The 26,606-nt window shown below is 33.9% G+C and overlaps 1 protein-coding gene across 2 annotated transcripts in view; it reads right to left on the reverse strand.

Moving 5' to 3' along the window:
* Positions 1–26,606, reverse strand: part of LOC113391592 (scavenger receptor class B member 1-like) — a 352,256-nt gene that overhangs the window by 10,260 nt on the left and 315,390 nt on the right. Inside the window, exons 2-4 of one of the 2 annotated variants that reach the window (XM_026627607.2) lie at positions 11,522–11,613; positions 10,982–11,145; positions 1,234–1,372 (exon numbers count right to left, since the gene is read on the reverse strand). In XM_026627607.2, coding sequence (XP_026483392.2) covers positions 1,234–1,372; positions 10,982–11,145; positions 11,522–11,613 — 395 coding nt within the window. The remainder of the gene's footprint in view (positions 1–1,233; positions 1,373–10,981; positions 11,146–11,521; positions 11,614–26,606) is intronic. The other variant, XM_064219986.1, reaches the window with a different exon arrangement.

The raw sequence follows: 26,606 nt of genomic DNA on the forward strand, positions 1-26,606 counted from the left end.
GTGTAGAACTCAATCAATTATGATCCGCCAATCATCAAAATAATGCCAAAAGTTTGTGTGTGTATAATTGCTACAAAATGTTGTTATTCTTATTGGCGATTTCTCTAGAAGGAATGATTGGCTACTGCGATTTGCGGTAGTGGGAATTCCCACCAACAACCGTCAATGTTTATACGTCATACGTTTGAATGATTTTATTCCTTATCATAAGGTCTAGAACTAGATAGATATTTGGTATAACTGTCTGTTTTCCGATAGGGAAAGACGACAGGTTAGAACAATAATCCAGTCTCAAGGGATAGCTAGGATAATAGGTAAGTGAAATGGCAGGTCAATTGGTGTTAAGTGCTCACCACCACCCATAGACATTGGTGGTGATAATAAATAAAAACAATTCCTTACATCGCCAATGCGCTACCAACCTTGGAAACAAGGCCCAACTTCTCCAAGAAATTATTTCTGGAAAGTTAGGTATTAACTTTGTGCAGTCGACGTTCATGGCGATAATTATAATTATGTTGATTTCATTTGCATCGAATACATTTAACGAGGAAGAAAACATTGAATACGACATGAGGTATTTGTTTATGAATGACGTACAGTTTACTAGAATTTCTCAGATATATAACTAATTAGCTGGGCACTGGTAGACGGTTTGTTGACTACTATGGATAAAACCGGTTTGATCTGGATTTCGTAAAACACCTGATTTCGATTTACTGGAGGAAAATGTGGTCGTCAAAACAGTTGTATTACGGAGAAGAATTGAACGACAAAAACAAAATCAGGATGACGAAATAAAATGAGCCTTCGTTGTAATTTGTACTTCGTAGTTATTTCATAAATATTTTTTATCTCTGTGGTCTCACTGGGGTCAAAAATCACGATTAATTCTTAATATATGTTTCTAAACATATCATTGATAACAGTTCGGCCGAATTACGATCACTTAGTTGATGACAAATTAATAAAAATATTGGATCAAGGTTGGATAAAAAAGCGTGATCGGTCAAAAAATATTTTAGACTAGCGACCCGAATCTGCTTCGTACTCTTGCAGTTTATCAATAAAAAAAATGATATGATATCAATATAATTTGTAAACTGTAGCATTCAAGAGTGGGATTCTTTTGTGACATCTGTATAAATACTAGTTGCTCTGTAAAACATTTTAACTTACAAAATTGTAGGAACCAAAATCCTTTTTTTAAAACGGAAGAATTCAAGTACTTACCAATAATGGCAGATTTGGAACAAATACTTGATCGAAATGTGCCCCAACACTCGCATCGGGTAGGAATTTGAAATTGTTCCGCTCTTGAAAGCTCAATTGGTCACCTTCGAATTTGACTTTCACTCTTTCTAAGTGTTGCCTGTTGAAATAAAAGAGTAAATAAATTTAACAACTTTAAAAATAGTGTAAAGTTATTTTCTTAAAAGGAAAGCTATATTTCCCAGGATATTCTTAATTAATATTATTGTTTTTTTTTTGTAAGAATATTAGTATTGCCCCAAATTAATTAAAGAATTACTAATATTCCTAGTTACCCCTCCTTTTAAGTTTATCGCTTGTGTTAGAAGTGGGGAACACATAGCCCAAGGCCCATCGCTAGGCGGCCCGTAAACCATTGCGCTATTGACGCTTAAATTAAGGGTAAGGTGAATTTTAGATACCCTTATCATAGGTACAAACTAATGAACTTTTTCTACATCGACTCGGCCGGGATCGAACCGGGGCCTCGGATTGGCGTACCCATGAAAACCGGTGTACACACTACTCGACCACGGAGGTCGTCTTATATAATAAAGTAGATATGAGTAGTTAAGTGTTAAGTATTGTATTATAAACAAAGATATATTAATCATAAACTCTTAGTAGTGTACAATACAGCTGAGTTATTAGCAAATCGCATGAAATACGTAAATCTTAGGTTTGTTTATCTTTATTCCTACTTCCATTGGAATAGGCTATACATATATCTTTGGTCTTTTCAGTCCCGTGCCCTCCGTGTTAATTCACCGACAGCGCGTATTAGTATGAGTGAGTGACGCTCGTGCTAACATGTCTTAGTGTGCGTGAGACTTCTTAGTCTACTCTTGTAGAGACAGCAAAAAAAATACAAATTAGATGGTACAAAATATATTAACATAAGAATTGATAACATTAAGCTCTTAAATATATACAAATATGAATTAAAAATAGTTACTATATAAATCTTGACCGCGTGGAGTGACAAGAATGCTAGCAGCATTTCCCCGTTGAATCGCAATTCCGATCCTCTGGGCTAAAAACGAACCAGCCATCCTGTCACCAGTGGAGGCAATAAGGCGAGGTGTTATACGTTTGATGAAGCTTTTGTCAAATTAGATTATATTTGTTAAGTTTATTTTATTCAAAAACTAATTCAACGCTGCGTGACTTCGTAAGTGAAGAGATATAAAATAGTTAAAAAGAGTACAGAATGAAACAGTATTTATCATTAAATATAAATAATTATTATTCCAATGAGTAATATCTTTATTAAATTAATGCCATATAAGTTTACTCGGCTAAATATATACGCTAATAACGCAGATAGGGCTTTAGCATAATATCTATCACGTATTATTAACGTAATAAGCATTGACGCTATGATTAAAGTCTAAAAAATAAGGCATTACTACCAACAGCGTGAATGATAAGAACTGTGACGCGAGGTTTAGTCTAGACTTTATTATTTAAGATAACCTAACCTGTTTTACGACCAACGCGTGTCGTAGTAAGCTGAGATCCCCATATAAATCCATGACGGTTGGGTGAAAAATATTTTGTTATATATTTGAAAATCGGATTCTGCGACATTGATATAATTTACCTACTTGACTTCCTCGTTGATCTAGTGGCTAGATATAAGGTTGTAGATCTCGAAGTCCTTGTTTACTACAATTCCCCTGATCAAATCCTAAACAAGACTTTAAAAATTTGCTTAGTACCTACATAATTTAATCAAGATCAAAACACTACAGCCATCTAGACTTTTAACGCGGTACTACTACTACTTTTAACTTCTGAACGCGTCCAATACGCTGGGGGAATGCCCGTCTTTGTAGCGGGTACTTCCCCGATCCCTGAATGAATGAAGTGCAAATATTACTGCATTTACGTTTGATACATTCTATTTACGTCGAAAAATAAACATTGGCCTCATTTAAAATATATTAAATTTAATCACGTTGATATTTAATAGCTTATTAGTGTTTACTGATATTTTTGCGAACGGATAAGACTTTTTTAAAATGAACATAATCACTTATTTATACACACAAATGTAAACTGAATGAAAAGCTTGTGAAACTAAATTATTTTTAAAGCTGGGGCCTCATTCGACTTTGTCGCCACGGGTCTCTGAGGGGCTTAGTACGTCACTGATATTGACCATTCCTTATATTACATAACATAACATAATCAGCCTGTAAATTTCCCACTGCTGGGCTAAGGCCTCCTCTCCCGTTGAGAAGAAGGTATGGAGCATATTCCACCACGCTGCTTCAATGCGGGTTGGTGGAATACACATGTGGCAGAATTTCGTTGAAATTAGACACATGCAGGTTTCCTCACGATGTTTTCCTTCACCGCCGAGCACGAGATGAATTATAAACACAAATTAAGCACATGAAAATTCAGTGGTGCCTGCCTGGGTTTGAACCCGAAATCATCGGTTAAGATGCACGCGTTCTAACCACTGGGCCATCTCGGCTTATATAATATTAGGACAAAGATGTTATGTCCCTTATGCATGTAATTACACTGGCTGACTCACCCTCCGAACCGGGACAAATACCTATACAGAAAAGATATGCACCAATCCCTACCTACTAACAAACTTAATAACATTTTTATTAATCTTTCAGTTTAATAAGTAATGAATGTGAAAATACGTGATTTTATTACAGACTAGAACACGTTTTGATGCTGTGAGTTTGGGAACAGCTTGTATCTCATTTCCCTCCAACGGACGTCCGCGTCGATATACGACAGATCAATGTCAACGTATATTTCAATTTGATAAACATTTCCTCCCATGTAACTCAAAGCTTGTAAAAGTAAGATCCTCTAAATGTTCCACTGTGGGGCGAAGACCTCCTCTCTCTTGGAGCAAAAGGCTTGGAGTTAATACAGCACGCCGGTCCACAGGTTTGGTGCCACATGCGCGGCAGAATTTCATTGAAATCAGACAAATTTAAATTTTCTTACGCTATTTTCCTTCACTGTCAAGCACCAGATGAATTATAAAGAGATCCTTGGTTCAAACTAAGTATCCTATTAACAAGTTATTGGATTTTTAAGAGCCTTTGATCTTGTGTTTGAACTCTTCCCTATGCGACGAAATATCTCTATTTCCTACAAGCTATTTTATGCAAGCTTAATTTAAACGTACAAGAGTACTACTATACTATAATAACCATACAATAATGCCATATGTTATGGATATGACATTTCGGATTTGGATATGGATATGTGAATTAAATTGTATAGGGTTGCGTAATATTCGTAAACTATCCGGATATCCGGATCCGGATTGTTTACGAACATTATTAGGTATATACAGAAATTGTAATAGGGAAAATGACAATGTGACGGTTCGACTTAATTTTTGGTCTATTTGGTATTATTTTTAATTAAAAAAAAATATTTTTTTTTATTCAAGTATAAACTTAAGCAAAATTAAAATATTAATAAACTATTTCTATATCGAATACGGTTACGGTTACGGAGCTAGAGCTTCGTAATTTTTAAAATTTAAAATTAACTAAACTAATTATATAGTAACATGCCTAATTAATAACGCTACTGTAGAAGGTATTACCTGAAATATTCGTATAGCCTATTCCAATCAGAATATATTAAAGATAAACAAACTTTAGATTTACATATTTCACGCGATTCGCTAACAACTCATCTATATTGTGCACTACTAAGAGTTTATGATTAATATATCTTTATTGATAATACAACAATATTATACTTAACTACTTATATCCACTTTAATTTTATTCCCAAAATTCCAATGACAGTTTTTCGACTCATCCATAGTGAATCTCATAGATTAATCAAGCTCTCGACCAATGATATCGCGTCAATTTGCCGTCAAATGTTGTTTATTTGGCTTTCCTCCTCTTATGGTTGGAATAGAGTTTACGTGAAATTTCACCATATTCCAAATGAAAAACTGCAACTACGCGCTAAGTATTTAAAATGAAGCTAATTTAACTTTAGACTTGGAGACGAGGACATAGTTTATATTTTAGTCAAAGTCAAAGTCAAAAATCTTTATTTAATATAGAAGTGTTTACACTTGCTTATTGATTGTCAAAATTTTTTATTTTTTTTTTAAACCATTATTATAATATTAATTATATTTTAATAAAGTTCATATAATTTTATCTGTTTGCGCAACAGCACTGAAGATAATAAAATAACATCCACGGTAATGCGTCTTTGTAATTTGCCGCCTTTACCGAAATTCGGTCAAACGTATGGAGCAATTGTTTTTAGTGTATAATGACCCTTGTGTCTGTTATACTGTAGGCACAAGGGTCATGTTATCTTAGTTCTGAAGGTTGATGGTGTATTGGTGATGTAAAGATTTCTATGGACAGTGGTGAGCACTACCAACAGCCATTGACGGTCTATATTTCAAATAAAAAACAAGAAATATACTAGGAAGAAATAAAAGCTAAAAATTCAAAAAATGACAAATATTCAACCGTGTATACTCGTGCGATATTTATTACTCCTTCGCACATTTGAAACAATGTAATAGTATTGTTTAAAAAAGAAAATTTATCATAAAGGTGACCCTATAAATTGATTAAAAGTTTTATTAATTCAATCATTATCTTTTTATAAAATTACTACATATGTACGTAAAATATTTATTGAGAATTTGGGTATTGGACATTCATAAAAAGATAAGAAAGATAACAGCCTGTTCATATCCCACTGCTGGGCTAAGGCCTCCTCTTCTTTCCAGGAGAAGGTTTGGAGCTCATTCCACTAAACTACACTAACGCATGCTGGTAGATACACTTATGGTCAATTTTCATTCGAGACCGCCAATTATCAGATGAATTATAAAATCTGAATAATTATAAAATGAAAATTCAGTAGTCCTCAGGCTTGAAACCGCAACCTATTCCCTAATTGTAAAACTCAAGTGTAAGAATACTTGAATTCGTCTGGGCTCGAACCTGTGGACCATATAGGGTCATTATTTTTCATGATAAAAGTAGGCGAACGAGCAAATGGGCCACCCGATGGTAAGATGTCACCAGCACTCATAGACATTGGCGTTGTAAGAAATATTAATCATTCTTAGCTTTGCCACGCGCCACTAATTCTGGAAACTAAGTACGTTATGTCCCTTGTGCCTATAGATACACTCAGGACCGGACCGTAAGTTTAGGGGGCCCTGGGCTAACACTACTTAGGGGCCCACCTAAGACATATCTGAACGTAGATTTGAATTAAATTAATTGAATGGGTTTGATTAATTGCACGACTCGCAGCGCTGCAAACCATACGATCTGTTTAATTTAATAAAGTTATGGATTCTTTCGCATTATCATCTATTTTTGACTTTGACTTGACTTAGCTGGGCATTGAATCCACGGGGCCCTGGGCTGAAGCCAAAAAAAGCCATATGGTAGGCACTGGATACACTGGCTCATTGACTTTTTATACCAGAACACAACAATAATAAATATTACAATAAGAGGCAAAATAACAGACGGGCCCGTACACTTGGCACGGGCTTTTCCTACCACCAGGTAAATTATTCGTCATTAGAAAGATTTTTAGTAATAATCAAATATGCAAAGAAATTCTGGCTTGAGGCATGGATTATTTTCCAATAAATGTGTTGATTCCAATATCAGAAGGAGTAGAGATAAATAAACTTGACCTTAAATTGACACGACAATATTGGTCCAAGTCTATATAATCTGTGGTGAGTTCTATGGATTCGTTGAAAATGGCGTTTTGAATATCGATAGTGTTATAAGACCTTTGGAAGTAAAATTAAATTTGAAGTATTTAAGTTGAATACTGTTGCATTTTTATTTGCTTTTACAATAGTATTAACTATATACAAATATGAATAAAAATATTTACTACTGGCTCCGTATCCTCGTTGAATCGCAATTCTGATCCGCTGGGCAAAAAATGAACCAGCTCTGTCACCAGTGAAGGCAATGAGAGAGCTTTATTTTTAATGTTGTATTATAAATAAAGATATATTGATTAAGCACTGTTTTTAGTTAAATTTATAGGATAGCTATTAGCGAATAGAATCACATATTCCGTAAATCTATGGGCTGTTTATATTTAATCTTGTCATTGGAATTTATAATCACTCTAAGGAGATTAGAATAATTAAAGATCTTTCCTCAATGAAGGGCCTATGTAACACAATAATAATGATTAAAATCAGACTGGTAGAACCATAAATTAATCCGTTATCTATCACTACATATTATAAAACAAAGTTGCTTCCCGCTGTCTGTCTTTCCCTGTGTATGCTTAGATCTGTAAAACTACGCAACGGATTTTGATGCGATTTTTTTTTCATAGATAGGGTGATTCAAAAGAAAAGTTTATTTGTTTATTACATGTATAATAATATAGTCAAAAAGAACACTGATAATTTTAGAAGTTTCTATTGTGTTATCGTAAATAAACATATTTTTTTGCGATCAAAAATAATGTACTACAATATTGTAAACCTTAAAAAGTGCGCGATGGTCTATCTCTTAAGGATAATCCCGCAGTAACAATTTTTATCCTTTACTTTTTACAAGAAATAATGGCTTATTTACGAATGTGATTTTAGTCAATACAGCATTAATCCCTATCCAATTAAGTTTCTTAAATAAATTGTGCATTTAATATAGATCAATCAATACGGCCCTTTACAGCATGTAATTTAAATGGATATATTCGAAGATATTACAGATTTAAAATGCAGGGACATAGCGGTTTGTATTGTCTAGAGACGAAAAAGCTGTGAACGTTGTAAGACATTCTGTAGTATATTGAGTATCAGCATTGCACCCGTGCGAAGCCGGGGCGGGAAACTAGTATACTTATATAATAAGGTTTTTTGCTGAAGATTCCAATATATCTTTACTAGTTTTATGAATGCGAAAGAAACCCAGTCTGTCCGTCTGTTGCTCTTTGACGGCGAAACAACTGAAACGAATTTGATGAGAATTTGTATGAAGCAAGCTTGAACTCCAAGGAAGGACATAAGCTTTTTATGCCTAACACCTGGATCAAGCCCTAAAACATGAACGAGACCGCGGTCGACAACTATTGTATATATACACACCGAAATTAAACTATGTTAAAAAAAAATCTTCGTCTAAGTAAACATGCAAATACAATATATAAATAAGAATTATGTTCTTGCGACTATATAAATATTTAAACACGATTCGTTATGCTAAAACATACAGACAGCACGTATAGGTACGCACGGATTAAATTTTTTAACATTATGGCGAGGTTCGTTGGTGGTAGGACGAGGCCAATTGACCAGCTCAGTGGGACCTCTGGTAGATCCCAATTTTAGCTCATATTATAAGTTTTTGGTTATTATTATTTTAGTAAACAAGTAAAAAGTGATTTGTAAAACGTTTGGTTTGATATACATTGAATTCAATGATATCATTTTCAATTAATTATTCTTATTTTTAAAACATTAAGAAATTATATCTAAAATGGTCATAAAATCTGACGATTTTCACGAAAAATTTGCATTTTTTTTTTGTATCGTACACTTTTTTCGGCCGCGTATCGATTTCCTAAGAAATCATATATAAAACTTCAAGATATTTTTGTGTCTAAGTATTAATTTATTTTATACGTAATGATAAGTTTTTCGGACGAGATCGCGAGCTTCTAAGACCACTTCACCTTAAGATAATTTGTCTTCTATAGCTTCTAATATATACGTAATTATTTTAAAAGAGTTCTTCGACCTAGACCTTACATTTGCACAGCCTTCTGGCGGAATTATTAACTAGCTACTCCTTCCGGCTTCACAAGGGTTCAGTAAAAGTTCAGAAAAAATCTTCTCTTATTCCGGCTATGAAAGTTGGCATTCTCGGCTTTTCTCTACTGCATTATCTTATTCTTTTAATAATAAATATTGGACAAGATCACATACATTACTCTGATCCCAATGTAAGCAGCTAAAGCACTTGTGTTATGGAAAATCAGAAGTAACGACGGTACCACAAACACCCAGACCCAAGACAACATAGAAAATTAATGAAATTTTTCTACATCGACTCGGCCGGGAATCGAACCCGGGACCTCAGAGAAGCGTACCCATGAAAACCGGTGTACACACTAATTATGCGTGAAACATGCATATATACTATGCAAATATATTACCTATTCAATTACTCTGATTTTTAATGAAACGGTTCGATGTATTTAATTCCGAAACTGTGGTAGATTTTTGATATTCAATATCCAAGTGTAACAATTCTATATTGAATAAGTATCTTTGAATTTGATTCAGACTAGTCAATATTCGCTCCTTTTCCAATACTCATGACAGCTTCCTATCTTCGACCCCCAAGTAAGAGATTCTCAAGAGAAATACACAATCAATTTTTATAAGACTGACCAGTTCAAACTATTTGAATCCGGGACTTTGAGATCTGTATCCTGTATCTGTAACCTGTATCCCTTACACGCTAGACATTGTACCAACGAGGCGAACAATTTGAATAACAACTCTAATACAATTATTTAACAATGATAGTGTAATTGATGCTTGTTAATTAAACAATGAACGTAGTTTATTTATTTTTTGTTACGACGACAATAAATAGCAGAAATGGTTTAATTGTGTATAGAAATATATTCAGTCACGAAGGCGTCCCTCTACGTGTAAAAAATTTAACAGATATAACACAATTTATAATTTTTTTTCTGTCTCTACTCCTAGTTGCTTCAAGCATAATAATGCATTCCGCTCGTAAAACACTCAGTAGTTGTCCAAACTAATTTACATAAAGCCTATCTAATCAAAGTAGGAATAAAGATAAACAAACCATAGATTTATGTATTTCATTTCACGATTTGCTAATAAGTCAGCCGTATTGTGCACTACTAAGAGTTTATGATTAATATACCTTTTTTATAATACAACGCTGTTACACTTAACCACTTATATACACTTTTATTTATTTCCGAAATTCCGATACAGTTTCGTCGACGTTTAAAACGCCATTTTTTAGCAAATCCGTAGTTTACTTGGTGGCAGGGCTTTGTGCAAGCCCGTCTGGGTAGGTACCACCCACACATCAGACATTCTACCGCCAAACAGCAGTACACAGTATTGTTGTGTTCCGGTTTGAAAGGTGAGTGAGCCAGTGTAACTACAGGCATAAGGGACGTAACATCTTAGTTTCCAAGGTTGGTGGCGCATTGGTGGTGGAAGGAACGATTAATATTTCTTACAACGCCATTGTCTATGGGCGGTGGTGACCACTTACCATCAGGTGGCCTATTTGCACGTCCACTTATCGATACCATAAAAAAAATAGTGAATATCATGGATTAATCAAGCTCTCGACTAGCGCCAGTCATTTTTATCTTCTATATTTACAGTGGTAGACATTGGTGCTATATATTCAGTGGTAGGGCTTCGTGCAAGCCCATACTAGGTACCAGTCATAATATATTCAACCGCCGCATTAATACTTAGTATTGTTGTGTTCCAGTTTAAAAGGTGAGTGAGCCAGTGTAACTACAGGCAAAAGAGATACAACATCTTAGTTTCCAAGGTCGGTAGCATATTGGTAAATTGGAATGGTTTAATTTATTCACAGCGCCAATTTCCATGGGCAGTGGTGACCACTTACCATCAGGTGACCCATTCAACCATCTGCGTGGGAATATAATTAATTAAAAAGGATATACTTACGAGTACACAAAAGGTCCGACATCTTGAACGTTCAGCTTTTCATCAAGACCATCTTTAACTCTCTGCCAGTTGGTATAGTTGAAGATGTGGACTTTCATCAGCGGATGGACCGTGGGCCGCCTCCACATTGTGTATGCGAGGCTGTTGTTCCTTATAACCATGCTCTAGAAATAATATACATCTTTAAATATATTTTTTTAGGACAAATTTATGTCATTTTGGAAATGGCGTTTCTATAATATACCTAACAAAGGTATTTTTTTGAAATGAATGAAAAATGCTGGCAAATGGACCACCTAATGATAAGTGGTCACCATTGCTCATAGACATTGGCACTGTAATACATATTGACCGGCCCTTATATCGCCCTGTGCCACCAACCCTAAGAACTAAGATGTTAAGTCCCTCGTGCCTGTAGTTACACTGATGAACCTTTCAAACTGGAACGTAACAAAACCGAATAAAGGAAAAGAGAGATTTATTGATTTAGTTGAAAACTAGGCGATTTCTATATTGTATTTTAAATATCAAAATACTTACTGATAGAATAGCATCGTTGATGGTGTTCGTGAAGCAGAAAAATATTGAACCTATGAGGCTTAGAGCGAACGCTGCAGACAGGAGCACTATCACTGAAAATAAACAAAATATATTCTTATAGGTACAAAACGACTTAGTTGGTAGCAGTGCCGGATTTAGGGGAGGGCAACCGGGGCAAATGCCCTTGGGCCTCCGCATCAGAGGTTCTGACTAGTTAACAATTTTATTGTAATACAATGTTTAGATATCTGGATATAATCAAATTATAATAATACTACTTATTACTGTTTTAAAAGATACTGATACAAAAAGTAATAAATTATTGACAAACTCTACTGATACAAATATTTTTTTTCAAATTAACTTGTAAAATAATAATTAGGCCTAGACACGGCCTTCAGACCTCCAAATCCGGTCCTGGTAGTTAATGGCCCATTATTTCTTGAAATTATACTACTTTAGTAAAATTTTACAATAAAACGGAAATGACGTCAAACAATGACACTACGAACTTAGATCCGAAAGACAGCTAGAGCCTATTCCAATCACAAGAGAAGTAAAAAAAAATAAAAAGCTCTGACATTTAATTGATGATATATTATTGGTCGAGACCTTGAATTGTCTATGATATTCATTATGGACTCGCGGATAAATTGCGTTTTGAATGTTGGCGAAATTGTTATCGAAACTATCGAAATTTAAAAGGAATATAAGTAGTTAAGTGTAATAGTTATTCTTATGTTAATTATTCTAAATGAAGATATATTAATCAAGAACCGTTTGTAGTGCATGATATAGCAGAACTATTAGCCAATCGAATGGAATATTTAAATCTAAAGTTTGTTTATCTTTACTTATTGGAATAACCAAGTATGATCACTCGTAAAACTTTTATTTACTATCTGTGCCCACGACTTCGAATTTAACAAAAAAGTTATTCTTATAGCCTAAATTACTCCTTATTGCATCAGCTACTTGTCAAAGTCCCGTCAAAATCGGTCCAGCCGTTTCGGAGATTAGCCGTAACAAACAGACAGATAAACAGATAGACAGACAAAGAGCCAAAATTGTAAAAAATGTTATACTGGTATATATACCGTGTATATATAGATATGCATGTAATAAAAAGCGGTTATTATAACATTACAAACAGACACTCCAATTTTGTTATATGTATAGATGCCATCGAATAGACATTATAATAAGATAACTCTCATGAAGATATAGCTATACTGTATTCCAACCTTAACAGGGAAAAAGCCAAAAAAACAACATTTGACAGCAAATTGACGCGAGATCATTGGTCGAGAGCTTTAATATTAACCATTCCTAACATCGCCAATGCGCCATCAAGATTTGGAACTAAGATGTTATGTCCCTTGTGCCTGTAGTTACACTGGCTCACGCACCCTTCAAAACGGAACACAATAATACTGAGTACTGTTATTTGGCGGTAAAATATCTGATGAGTTGTGGTATCTTTGGTGAATATCATTGGTCGAGAGCTTGTTAATCTATGATATTCACTATGGATTTGCGAAAAAATGTCGTTTTGAACGTCGACGTTTCGATATCGGAATTTTGGAAGTAAAATCAAAGTGGATATAAGTAGTTAAGTGTAATAGTGTTGTATTATAAACAAAGATATATTAATCATAAACTCTTAGTAGTGGACAATATAACTGAGTTATTAGCAAATCGCATGAAATACGTAAATCTAAGGTTTGTTTATCTTTTTTCCTACTTCCATTGGAATAGGCTATACATTATAGGTGGGACAGTATCTTAGTTACCAATTTAGATGATCCATTGGTGATATGGTGATATTTCTTACAGTAACAACGTCTACCTTGACGACCACTTAAAATCAGGTGTCCCAATTGCCATTGCACTTACCTACAAAAAAATGGGGGGTAACGAAGGACCAATCGGCTAATCTTAAAGTCTTTGAAAGAAAATTCAATCAAGAGGTATTCTTTATTTATTAATAATTTAATCAATATAATAATATTAATTAAGATTTAAACATACGATGTGATCGTACGATATTTGTTTTTATAACTAGAGGTTAAAGATAGTAAGGCTATTCGCATTGATAAATATTCGCTTAAAATACACGTTAAGTCAAAACTATATTGACGTTGCGATATAACTGTCTGATAGAACGAAACCTAGCACCAAGGGTCAATGTATTAAAGACAAGGCAAGTGCAATTCGGACACGCGTTTTGAGGGTTCCGTACCGCCAGACAGACAAACAGACTGATGTAAAGATAAATTTATGGTTTTTAGATTTTTCCTACACTTGTGCTTCAAGTTTTTCGATTCCACGTCAATGGGAAGCAGCCTATGGGTTTTGATTCCCTTTGAGAATGTTTCGAAAATGCGATAGAGGTTTGCCTCTAAGTCAACTCTCCGTTACATCAATATATAACTCAAAACTTATTCACAGATCCAAGGTATTTTGACAGACGGACGGACAGATGGACAACGAAGTTATCTTATAAGGGTACCTTTTTCCCTTTACAGAAACGGAATTCTAAAAAATAGTAGTACCTAAGAGAAACAGTGTTGATAGTTCGCAGATGAAATGATTGTTTATTATAAAGGATCCCGTAGATATATAACTATAGGAGTAGTTTCGCTTTGAAGAGGTTTGGAGTTGAGTATTTATTTATTTATTTGACAACACCAACAAGTAGTACAACAAAAATACACAATAGACCAAAAGTCATCATAAGTAATTGGGTAATTGCCTACTTTTTTACAGGTGTTCTAAAATTACTTGAACATTGAAATATAAGTCAACATTGTAAAGATTATAAAAAGTTTACAATTGTCACATTGAAGGTGAAATATTAAAACTTTGCCTGATCCTATACGTAGCTTAAATGCTGTAAATAAACTTGAACAATTCAAGCAATCATTGAAAAATTGTAGGGCATTGGTCACATAACATTTACTCGTGGCTTCTAGCTGAATCTATGGGCGGAAACGAACTATCCCAAATCGGTCAGTAATTCGTGTAGTACTACCTCGTTGGTCTTGTGGCTACATATAAGGCTGCAGATCCCAAGGATCAAACCCTTGGTCGGATCGATTAAAAAATATTAATTTTATCAAAATATTCATAGTAACAGTCCGGACTCTTATTGGAAGTTGAAAGTATGTATACCCGTGCCTCGGTAAGCACGTAAAGGTGTTGGTCCTGCAGTTGGACTTCTTCCAGTCGTGACAGATTGCCGTCCCATCGCACTTGGGCACTATAATATGTCTTGCGTCCTGATCTCTCTTGAGATTGGGCGCAGTGACCAAAATCGGTCAGGACAACATCATCTCTTAATACAAAGGTATTAAGAATTTATATTGCAAAGCAAATCAGAACGTCCCGACATTGACACTGACAAGCTTTGATAGTAACGGGTATACATCAATAGCACACTCAAACATTATCTTCAGATTAATAAAACTCAGCACCGCAGTACTGTAAAAAATGCCGCTCCATTTACCAAAATTTGGCACAAAGTGGAAAAAGTATCGACACATCAATTTTCAATTAAATAAAATGACTTATTCATAAACAGAAGAGTTATTAAATATTTCCATTTATTCAAATTTTGTAAGAGAAAAGCATTTTCAATAACGTGCCCTCAGTGTAATTCCAGCGCTGATCATGCTTACCCACCGCGAACCCCACGAACATGGAAGGCGAACAAATGAAAATTTTTTTAAAGAAAGTCATCATTCAAAGTATCTTAATTTTTTGTTTAATATTATTTTCATACTTTTATCAATTTAATAGCAATACAGTTCGATAAAAGTATATCCGATTATGAAAATGTTCATACGTATGTGAACACGCATATGCAGAGCGCGCACGGACACATTGAATATAAACTTACAATCACTCGTTTAAAGAGCACACAATTAATGCTGAGTATCCGATTGTGTGACATTTATTATTTTTTATTTGTATCATTACATACGATATAACGAAGTCGCTTACCGCTGTCTGTCCCTGTGTACGCTTCGATCTTTAAAATTACACAACGGATTATGATGCGGTTTTTTTTAAATAGATAGATTAATTCAAGACGAAGGTTTATATGTACAATACATGCACAGTATAATAGATACACTGATAATTTTAAAGGTTTCTAAATTGATGTCGTTAATAAACACGGCCAAGGTCAAGGCCAACCTAAAGGTTGGCCCAATTCTACGAAATAAATTAAAATAATGTACCACAGTATTGTACACCTTAAAAAGTTCTTCAAAAAAACCCGCGATATATGTATCTTTTAGGAATAACCCACAAATACCATTTTTTATCCTTTACTTTTTACGAGAAATAATGGCTTATTGTCGAAGCAATTTGACGCAATACAGCATTAATCCAATTAAATACATTGTGCATTTAATATAGATCAATATGGCCCTTAAAAGCATGTAATTTAAATGAAGATATTATTAAGATTATTACTGATTAAGATTAATACTATTAAGATTCGAAGATATTACAGATTTAAAAAGGAAGGAACATAGCGGTTTATATTGTCTAATGACTGAAAAACTGTGAACGTTGTAAGAAATTCTGTAGTAACAGCATTGCACCCGCGCGAAGCCGGGGCGAATGGCTAGTATATTTATAATATTAAGTGCAGGAGCGTTTCGGAGAGTCATATTTATTAAATATGGGGTCAAGTGGATGTCCATTGGACAGTTGATGAGTTGGTATCCGCGGTTACGCTCAATAACTAATAATTAACATGGTGCCAAAGTTTTTGGCGACTTAAATGGCGACCTATTATTTTAGATTGTCAATTTTACGTATACAATTTGGGGGGGGGGGGGGTCGTTTCCTCATGACTCCTATGACTCGTTTCGGACCGCGTCTAATTAAATGAGAAATTCGTGTATATTGGAACAGTTTTAACGATTTGGCTCAATTTTTTTATTTAGAAAAGATTTTAATTATTTAAGTCTTTCCTGATTTTTTCCACAAATACTAATTTATTAATAGTTGTATAAACGAGACGGCCCAGGTTAGAACGCGTGCATCTTAACCGATGATTTCGGGTTCAAACCCAGGCAAGCACCACTGAATTTTCATGTGCTTAATTTGTGTTTATAATTCATCTCGTGCTCGGCGGTAAAGAAAAACATCGTGAGGAAACCTGCATGTTTCTAATTTCAACGAAATTATGCCACATGTGCATCCACCAACCCGCATTGGAGCAGCGTGGTAGAATATGCTCCAAAACCTTCTCCTCAAAGGGAGAGGAGGCCTTAGCCCAGCAGTGGGAAATTTACAGGCTGTTAATGTGAAAAAATATATTTAAAAAGGCTAGCGAAGCTTTAACTACTTACTTATTTAAATATAATTTTCTTATGCAGACATAATATACGTTTATGGATACATAAGAATAATTTATGGTATAGTCTATGGCATCGAAGAGGTAAAATTTATACTGATAGAACGTTTAAAAAAAACGGGATGTCACCTGTCACTCGTGCGAGTTACAATTCGCTGCAACGTAATGATCGTATAATCTTAACAATTCGTTAAGTATTTAATTATTGAAAACTAATAAGTGTTAATACTACTACAATATTGTTGATTATAATATTATATTTGTCCGTCAATTTTATTAATACATATGCATAGTCTGTATGAATTCAGCTAAAGACCTTCCCTATTACGTATTGATATTCATACCATACATAAATTACATTAAAATATCTACCAATTTAAATGCATGTGCATTAAAGAAGCGGATATAAAGTAATGGATTTTTTTTAATAATGAATCAAAGACAAACTGTCATTAATCTTAACTACAAATCAAGTTTAAAGTCAAGGTTAGTTTGAAGGCTGAATCGTTTAACGTCTTGACAATTATGCGACGTATGTGTTCAGAAAAAAGTAATATTACTTTTAATCTGTAATCTTTTGAAATTAATATTACAAGACTCAAATAACTTTTAAACACAGCTGTTTAAATGATTATATTATATTAAATCTTTCTCAATGTCTTCTGGCTAAAATTTTATGCATATTCCTTCAGTAGTTATTTTTCAGTCAGGTATTACAAATAAACGTATCTTAATTTTTTAGTATAGATAGAAGATATATGTATATTATAAATGGGAAAATAACTCTGTCTGTCTGTACGTCTGTGCTCTTTTGCGGACAAACCATTGATATGAATTCATTGAGATTTGGTAAGAAGCAAGATTGAAGTCTAAAGTAGGACATAGACCTAATGTTAATGTGGTGTTAATGGGGTGCCTATAGTTACACTGGCTCACACACCCTTCAAAACGGTACACATTAATACTGAGTACTGTTATTTGGCAGTCAAAATATCTGTTGAGTGGTGGTACCTACCCAGACATGTATCTTTGGTGGATATCATTGGTCGAGAGCTTGATTAATCTACGATATTCACTATGCATTTGCAAAAAAATGGAGTTTTGAACGTCGACGAAACTGTCATCGGGATATTGAAAATAAAATTAAAATGGAAATAAGTGGTTAAGTGTAATAGTGTTGTAATATAAATAAAGATATATTAATCATAAACTCTTAGTAGTGCACAATATAACTGAGTTATTAGCAAATCGCATGAAATACGTAAATCTAAGATTTGTTTATCTTTATTTCTACTATTATTAGAATAGGCTATAGTACGCTCTACCACACCGGAATACCTACTAAAATCAGTATTTTAGGGGGCATCACGGGATCGCTCGCGCATACTACCATGACAAGATAGCTTAGCCTAATTTAAAGGCTACCTAACACCTGACAGATCGGCTTGAATTTTGATACTTTTTTTCTTATTTGAATCAATTCAAAAAAAGTAAAAGAAATTATTTAAATGTCAGTCATCAAATATTTTGGAAATTCTACCCTCGAACGAGAAAAAAAATAACAATAAAAAAAAATAAAAATTTTACGTTTGTATAGGCGTATGGGTGACGTATGTATACTACCCAAAAAAACCTTAAAATACATCTACAAGAGATGCAAATAATGAAATGTATTTTGCATTATCAATATGAATATTAATATCCTCGAAGAAGATTTAGCCAATACGTATTATTTATGCAGGCTCACTATCATAGTGAAGAAGAACGCATTTCTTTCTCTCCCTCTCTCAGCCGAAGGACGTCCACTGCTGGACATAGGCCTCCCCCAAAGATCGCCACAACGACAAGTCTTGTGCAGCCCGCAACCAGCGGCTTCCCGCGACCCTCACCAGGTCGTCGGACCACCTTGTAGGGGGCCAACCCGCGCTGCGTCTTCCGGTCCATGGTCGCCATTCGAGAACTCGTCGGCCCCATCAGCCGTCGGTTCTTCGAACAATGTGCCCCACCCACTGCCACTTAAACGTGGCAATTCTTCGGGCTAGTGACCTCAGTTCTTTACCGGATCTTTATTCGAATTTTCAATACGTGTGTATACCGATCGATTTCGATGAAACATTTCGTATGTTTTTGGGTCCTTGGATGATTTAAATTGATTGATATGAAAGTAATAATATATTATAATACTTATTTCATGCAGACGAAGTCGGGGCAAGCAGTTAGTACTACCTATTAATGTATATCTTAACTAGGTGCTTGTCAAAGTGAAGACATACATTTAAATATGATCTCACAATTATTAACGTCGTGTTTCCCATCATCAAAATCGATTTACAATTACAGTTATAATAGTTGAAGAAATATGTTTTTTAATCAAAGTACTTATAATTTAAAGTCCATATTTAGATATAGGTCTGCAAGGTGTAAGTTTATTAGTACGAGCGTTCCACGCGAATATAGACTTTAAGTATTGTGTAAGACACTTTAGTTTTATTTGCCAAATTTAATTTACGCCCGAGCAAGTTGCGGTGCGTATGTTAATCGTACCTTAGTTCATCAAACTCCTTTCTATCTTCCTGTTAATTTGGCGATTGAGTCCGATTCAAGAAGCGATTCATTCGAAAACGCACAAACGCACACACGCACAAATACACACACACGTACATACATAAACATTGAATTTCAATCACTCATGTTTAATAGCAACCAAATTGGAATTTCTTCAATTGTGTGACACATCTTTTTACTGGTCGACAAATTATCTCGATCAATACCGATGCAAGCATCACACGACAAACACACGCACACATTTGTTTGTGCTTCGTAATGATGTGATGAATGGTCGTAATGATGTCTGACCGTTTTCGGCATTGCGGTTATTTTCACGGTAACTAGTCGTCTGCATAATCGCACGCTTGTAATCCGCTAGGACGGCCATATCGTCTTTTCGGGCTTGGACCCAGGATTTAAAATTATAATCTAAATAGTTATGTCATGTAGTCATGTTCAAGTATTGAATTAAAAGTATAGATACCAACGGTTCGGAAAGTAGATTGTACCGATAAGAACCGACAAAGAAACTCAATAGTACTCTTTACCACCATTTCAATTACAGATTATGTTAGTAAATAGATAGACATATGTGAACAAAAAGCCCAAAAAAAGGTGAGTTTTAATACATTTTGTAAATGTATACAAAAACGGAACATTGACAGAAGAAAACAAAATGGAAATAAAACCAAGCGGCATCAAGCTTCGAGTATGAGCTACCAGAAGATTTTGTCTCGAATTCAGTTCGAAGTTCGGCAAATATGATTTGACTAACTATTTGATGTTCAAATTGCAAATTCAAATTGCAGATTGGGTCGATGAAATGATATTAAGTTTATCCGTAGCAGCAAACTTTCAATAACAGCTTGAACAATAAGTCTTTATTCCCATGTTTTGGAAAAGACATTGGTCCTACACCCGAACTGTCAAAAAATGCCGAAAATGTCAAAAAAATTGACTTCACGTCATTGACTTTCAACTTGACGTGTGTTGTCATTGGCAGAATGAACGTAAACTATGATTTTTTTCTAAATGTATATTTGCGTATGTGTTTCATACGCATGGTAGTGTGGAATTTAATGTATTTCTTGTGTCAAGTTATTGGGGTTGTCTATCGAACAGTTCTCAGTAACAACCTGGAGTCTGGAAGGTGGAAATGTACACTCCTGTGCCTCGGAAGTGACGTAAAGACTTTGGTCCTGCGCCTGAGCTCTTTCCTTTCGTGTCGAAGTTATCGTCCAATCGGTTTAAAACAGTGTGTGAATTGAATGAGTACCTGTGTTTGCACACACACTCGTGGACTAGAAAATGTTCTGCGCAGTTGTCTTCTGTGCGATGTGCTGCCGTTGCCGAAATCAATTTTACAGAATTAAAATATCATCTTTTATTAAACGCACGCGAATTGTTTCATGTATTTTGGTAAATTAATACTTATATATTTATTTCCATTTTTTAACATAGTATATGAATGAACGTATCATTGTTAAAAATTAATCTTTTTTTTTTATTTATATATCTGGGTTATGTAAATAAGTTGTCAACACTACTCATAGACAAGACCAACCATCCCTTTCATCGCAAATTTCCACCAACTTCGGAAACTAAGATGGATTATGTAATTGGATTATTTATAATGTAAATAAAACGATAGTTATCTAGTTTATCGCCGGTTCTTATTCATAGAATCTTTAATTTGAATCGGTTATAGCTTAGCATATAATTTAATCTTGTTCAATGTCGACGCAGGTCATAATTTACGTGAAATATGTAAATTGTAAAATCAATTTGATTTTACTGCGCACGAGTAAATGGACCACCTTATGGTAAGTGGTCAACACCGCTCATAAACAATGGACTATAAGAAATTATATCAAAAATGTGCCACCAACATCGGAAACTAAGATGTTATGTCCCTTGTGCCTGTAGTTACACTGGCTCACTCACCCTTCAAACCTGAACACAACAGTACTGAGCACTGTTGTTTGGCGGTAAAATATCTGATGAGTGGGTGGTGGGTTACCAGACGATACTCTTAAATGAACATAGTATTTTTTGCACTTTTAATCAAAAGTTCGGTGTTAAATTGTTTATTTTACAAATAAACTATTCTTTATGATTATAATAACAATTAATATAATTATATAAAAACGTAAACATTATTTTTTTATCAATTAGAGGGCTAACATCATTTTGCCGCGCTTTCGTCTCGCATACGACAGTTTTTTTTATTTTTTTATTAGTATGTAAAGGCAACGGCTTGAGTGTAGATTTGCACCTTGTAACTGATTCTGACATTAAATACGTTTGTGATAAACAAGTGTTAGACGAATAAATATCTGTAATTTTCAGCGATGTTTTCATTCAGATTTTTTTTTATCGGTAAAACACAAATGCTAAATATTACTCTTTCTCGTTTAAAATATATTTGAAGGATTAACGTCTGTCTGTCTTCGTAAAATTTATTATATATTAATTTATTGTATACATACTATTAATATTCTTATAGCGTCATTAGATTACGGCTAACAAGTTTCCGTACAAGGTTAACTCAATACTTGCTCTTGTTTGTATAAGCCTAAAATAATTTAAGAAAAAAAAACCGAAACACACATGACATAAAAAATAATCATTTTTAATTAAAAAAGAATATCCAAAATCATAATATCTTCAGATAAAAATGTTTGACTTCCAAAGAACTAGAAATGGGAGTTGAGTTTAGTAGGCTCTTAAAGGCACTTTTAACTTGTAATGTTGTTAAACTGTTGAATTTAATTTAAAGCTACTGGTTCGGAAAGTATATTCCACCGAGAAGAACCGGTAAGGAACTCAGTAGTTAATTTTTAATATTCCAAGGTAAAAATTACTGTGGAATATTATTATAGAAACGAATACCGTGCGAATACCCGGAAGGATGTCTTAAATTTACCTACAGACTTCATATTTTGGATTCAGAATGTAAGTAACGTTGTTTACAATACTATGTTGGGTCTAGTAGCTTGTAAAAAGCAATTTAGGTATATATATTTATATAAATGTACTTTAGCTAGTTAAACTCTTATTATCAGAGATTTATTTATTTATTTTCACTAGAACAACCAACAGTAGATATAATCATCATCATCATCCTCCTGCCCTTATCCCAATTTTACTCGGGGTCGCCGCAGCATGTCTTCTTCTTCCATACTTCTCTGTCGGACGTCATCTCACAAGTAACATTCTTTCTAACCATATCGTCTTTCACACAATCCATCCATCGTTTCTTTGGTCTTCCCCTACCTCTATATCCATCCACATCCATTCTCAAAACCTTTCTCACAATAGTAGATATAATATTACATCAAAATAAAAAACAAATTACAATTACAAAATCATCTAGGCAAAAGTTCTACTGCTTACAGGTAGTCTCACCGTGCACTATCGTATTGCACAATATGTATTAAAATTATAAAATAAATATAAGCAATAATTAGAGATAAGAAGTTATAATACATTTTTTAACTATTATATAATTATTAAACCAATAAAATATACCATAAAATTAGAAATGAGCACGAATAAAATTCTTTATATTTCGATTGAACTGAGGGCGACCATCGTGACATGTCTAAATCTTTTACTTTAATACTGATGGTGATGTAGAACAATGATAATCTCGATATGAATGAATGAATGAATAAATGAATGAATGAATGGGCATGTACGTATAATAGACAGACAAACTGAGGGAACCCGCGTGTGTCAGATGAAAAATCTGCCTCAATTTTGTCCACTAATCCGTATTAGAGAGCGTAGTCGAATGAGCCCCAAATCTTTTCATCACATGAGAGGAACATGGGAGATTTAGAGGCTGTTACTTAACTTTATCTAAAAAAACTATTGGCTTATATAAAATAAATACACCATATCACTTATTTTTTAACAAATAATCATATAATTTATTTAGTTCATTATAGAATTGATAAAATAAAAATAAATATGGAATTTGATAATGCCACCATTCTCAAGTTTATATCTTTATTTTACTAAGTAATCTCTGTATTATGTTTTTGGTATACAATAAATCGCGCGAACTAGCGTGAAATTTTTAAATCACGAACTTCTAACCCCCGTTTTAGGGATGGGATTTCGTAAAATCCGTTCTTAGCGGATGTCAACACCCTATAAGGAACCTACTTGTCAAATTTGAAGTTTATGTATACTTTCTGAGATTTCGTGACTATATACCTAAGTCGGAAATAGTAACATGTTATTATTCGTATTAATAAATACCTTTCACTTTAAAAATATATTTTATTATTGTTAGACAAAGGTGTAGAATATTTAATCCCGTAATTAACAATTGATAGATTGAATCGAATCATTTAAACAAAAGCGAAGTTCGAAAGCGCTTCGTCAATAGTCGAATGCACTTCGCCGTGGAACTTTGCACTAGCCTTTGATAATGTTCATCGGACCAGCGATGTGGTACCTTCCACACTTTACCTAGTAGATCATTTAGTCTGTTAGTTTACTTTATGTTTGATAAATTTAAAAAAAGCAGCAGTCCTTTACAATTCCCACTGTTTGTTGACTAAGGAGTACTAATTTTTGAGGAGGTACGGAGCTTATTCTCCCATGCAGCTCCAGTGTGATTGGTGATGAATTCTCATCCAAAACATGCAGGTTTCATAAAAGTATATGCAAATAAACACATGAAAATCAGTAGCTTGCTTCTGCATTATGTCCACACAGAATAACTCTTTCGCGAAAGTACTATAAGCAACTATGAATCATATTCCTAGTGACACGCGACTCATAATTAGCGTAAACATTAAATTGTTTTCAATTCCTTAATTATTTAAACGCAAGGACTTTGTCCATACTTAACGATCTATGAATTGTTCAATTACCTTAGCCATTTCATAATTAAAATAAAAAAAAAACAACAACTGTCACTAGTAGTTTATTTAACTGTCAAAATATTAGTTCCTAATATATTATCTTAAATTCCTTCGCATGTGACATTGGCTGAATAATCTGTGCCTTTTCAAATAAATGCCATAAAAAAAAAACTTTATTAACTTTGTATCTGTTCCGTCTGCAATTGAAACATTTGGACTTTAGAGCAATAGTGTTAAATTAATTAAAATATAATACCTCGTCTTATTACCTTTATTGGTTATTTTTTTGCCGGGAGGATGGAATTGTGATTCAATAATTAATTTCATCCCGTAATATGACGATAAAAATTGCATGTAGCAAACATTGTATGCATGAATGGAATAGAGTATAATTTTAATTTTATAATCTGTTTTAAACGTTATGTTATGATATATATCAGTACTTTCTGCCTGCGACTTCTCCCGTTAGAGCGGAAGGGGGTAGGAGATGATAAGCACAGAGTCCTTTGCTGTACCAGTAATAATTTGTAGGTAATAAAACAGATAAAACTTACGTATAAATAATATTAGTTATATAAAAAAAATAGTTTGTAAACCTACCTGTAAAATTAATTAAAAAAAAAAAAAAAAACAAATAAATTTATATACGAGTAGGCGAAGGCTAAGCAGTTGTGTACAGCTGTTCTGTAAAAAGAAACCCGAAACTCACCGTAGAACACAAGCGTGAAATGTCAGTATTATGCGTCGACATTGATCATAATCACTATAAAATTTATAGGATACACGAAACAAAATGGCCTATAACCATAATTCGGGTGTTGTAGACAGGAGTGAGTTTCACGAGTGAGATACGAAGTGATTTTTTGCTTTTGCTCCTCTGTTTGTCAACAGATTTTCTTTTTTTTTGTTTTGTAGCTGCTGACGTACTTTATTGATAAAAAAATATATATAAATCAATGATATTTTTTTTGGATATAAGAGTAGGAAAAACAAATACAAATTCAAATGTTTACCTAAAAATAACCTCAATAACGATTTTAGTCGAATTTCAATCTGTGTCAACACTAGTATCAGGTCAAATAATCTTTATTTTTTTTTCCTTTTGCATTTAATTTTTTCAATAGTTATATACGAATCCTATAATTATTCATTCAATTATATAATATATACTAATATTATAAATACGAATGTAACTCTGTCAGTCTGTTGCTCTTTCACGACCAAAGCACTTTGATGTAATTTGGTTAAGCAAGCTTGAACCGCATGGAAGGACATAGGCTTCTTTTTACGCCTAACACCGGATGCCAACGCCTCCAACGCGAGCGAAGCCGTATGCGACAATTAGTTACCCGTATAAATGCAAAAGTCCTAACAAAAGTCCTAAAAACAAGAAAAATAAAACATTTATATCACTAAGCGGTACAGGATCGGTCCCTTTTCCAAAGTAAGAGTCTGTGAATGTGCTACTGCTGGAAGCCTCCTCTCCCTTTGAGGAGTAGGTTTAGATTCCACCATGCTGCTACAATGCAAGTTGGTGGATATACATGTAGCAGAATATCATTGAAGTAAGACACACGCAAATTTCCTCACGATGTATTTCTTCACCTTCCAGCACGAGATTAAGTAAATTAGACACATGAAAGTCAGTGATGCTCGCGTTCTAACCACTGGACATATTCATCTCTGCCCTTTTCTAACTTCCTTAAATATATTTTTCCTACCGCAATGCAATTTTATTCATATTTTTTTTACTATATTGTAAAAGTAAGGATGTTTGTGTAGTAATAATTTCTCTCTGTTGCGTCACAATTTATTAACAACAATATTATTCAAAGTAGCATTGATCACTTTGATAAAATCAGTGATAATCATTGTATATGCACGAGAGGTAAGGATAAGCTTATATGGCCAAATTTCTGACTCCGCAAAGTCAATAAATCCTTCTTGGGGCAAGGTATCCGTTTCTATAATAAAATTCCGCAGATAATTTTAACTTTGCCGATTAATAAATTCAAAGCATTTATACAAAATATATTAATAAAAAAAGCATATTATTCAATACAAGATTATATGGATGGTAAAAAAGCGAGGGGTGACTTGGTGACTTCCAGGCAGGATATATTACATATATAATATATAACTGTATATTTAACTAACGTAACTTTTTATTTTAAATGTTGATGTAGTAACTACTGAGTTTCTTGCCGGTTCTTCTCGGTAGAATCTACATTCCATACCTGTGGTAGCTTCACTTAATATAGTTTGTAAAATTATTATTCAAAAG

Source organism: Vanessa tameamea, chromosome 30 (assembly GCF_037043105.1).
Source record: "Vanessa tameamea isolate UH-Manoa-2023 chromosome 30, ilVanTame1 primary haplotype, whole genome shotgun sequence".
Taxonomy (NCBI): domain Eukaryota; kingdom Metazoa; phylum Arthropoda; class Insecta; order Lepidoptera; family Nymphalidae; genus Vanessa; species Vanessa tameamea.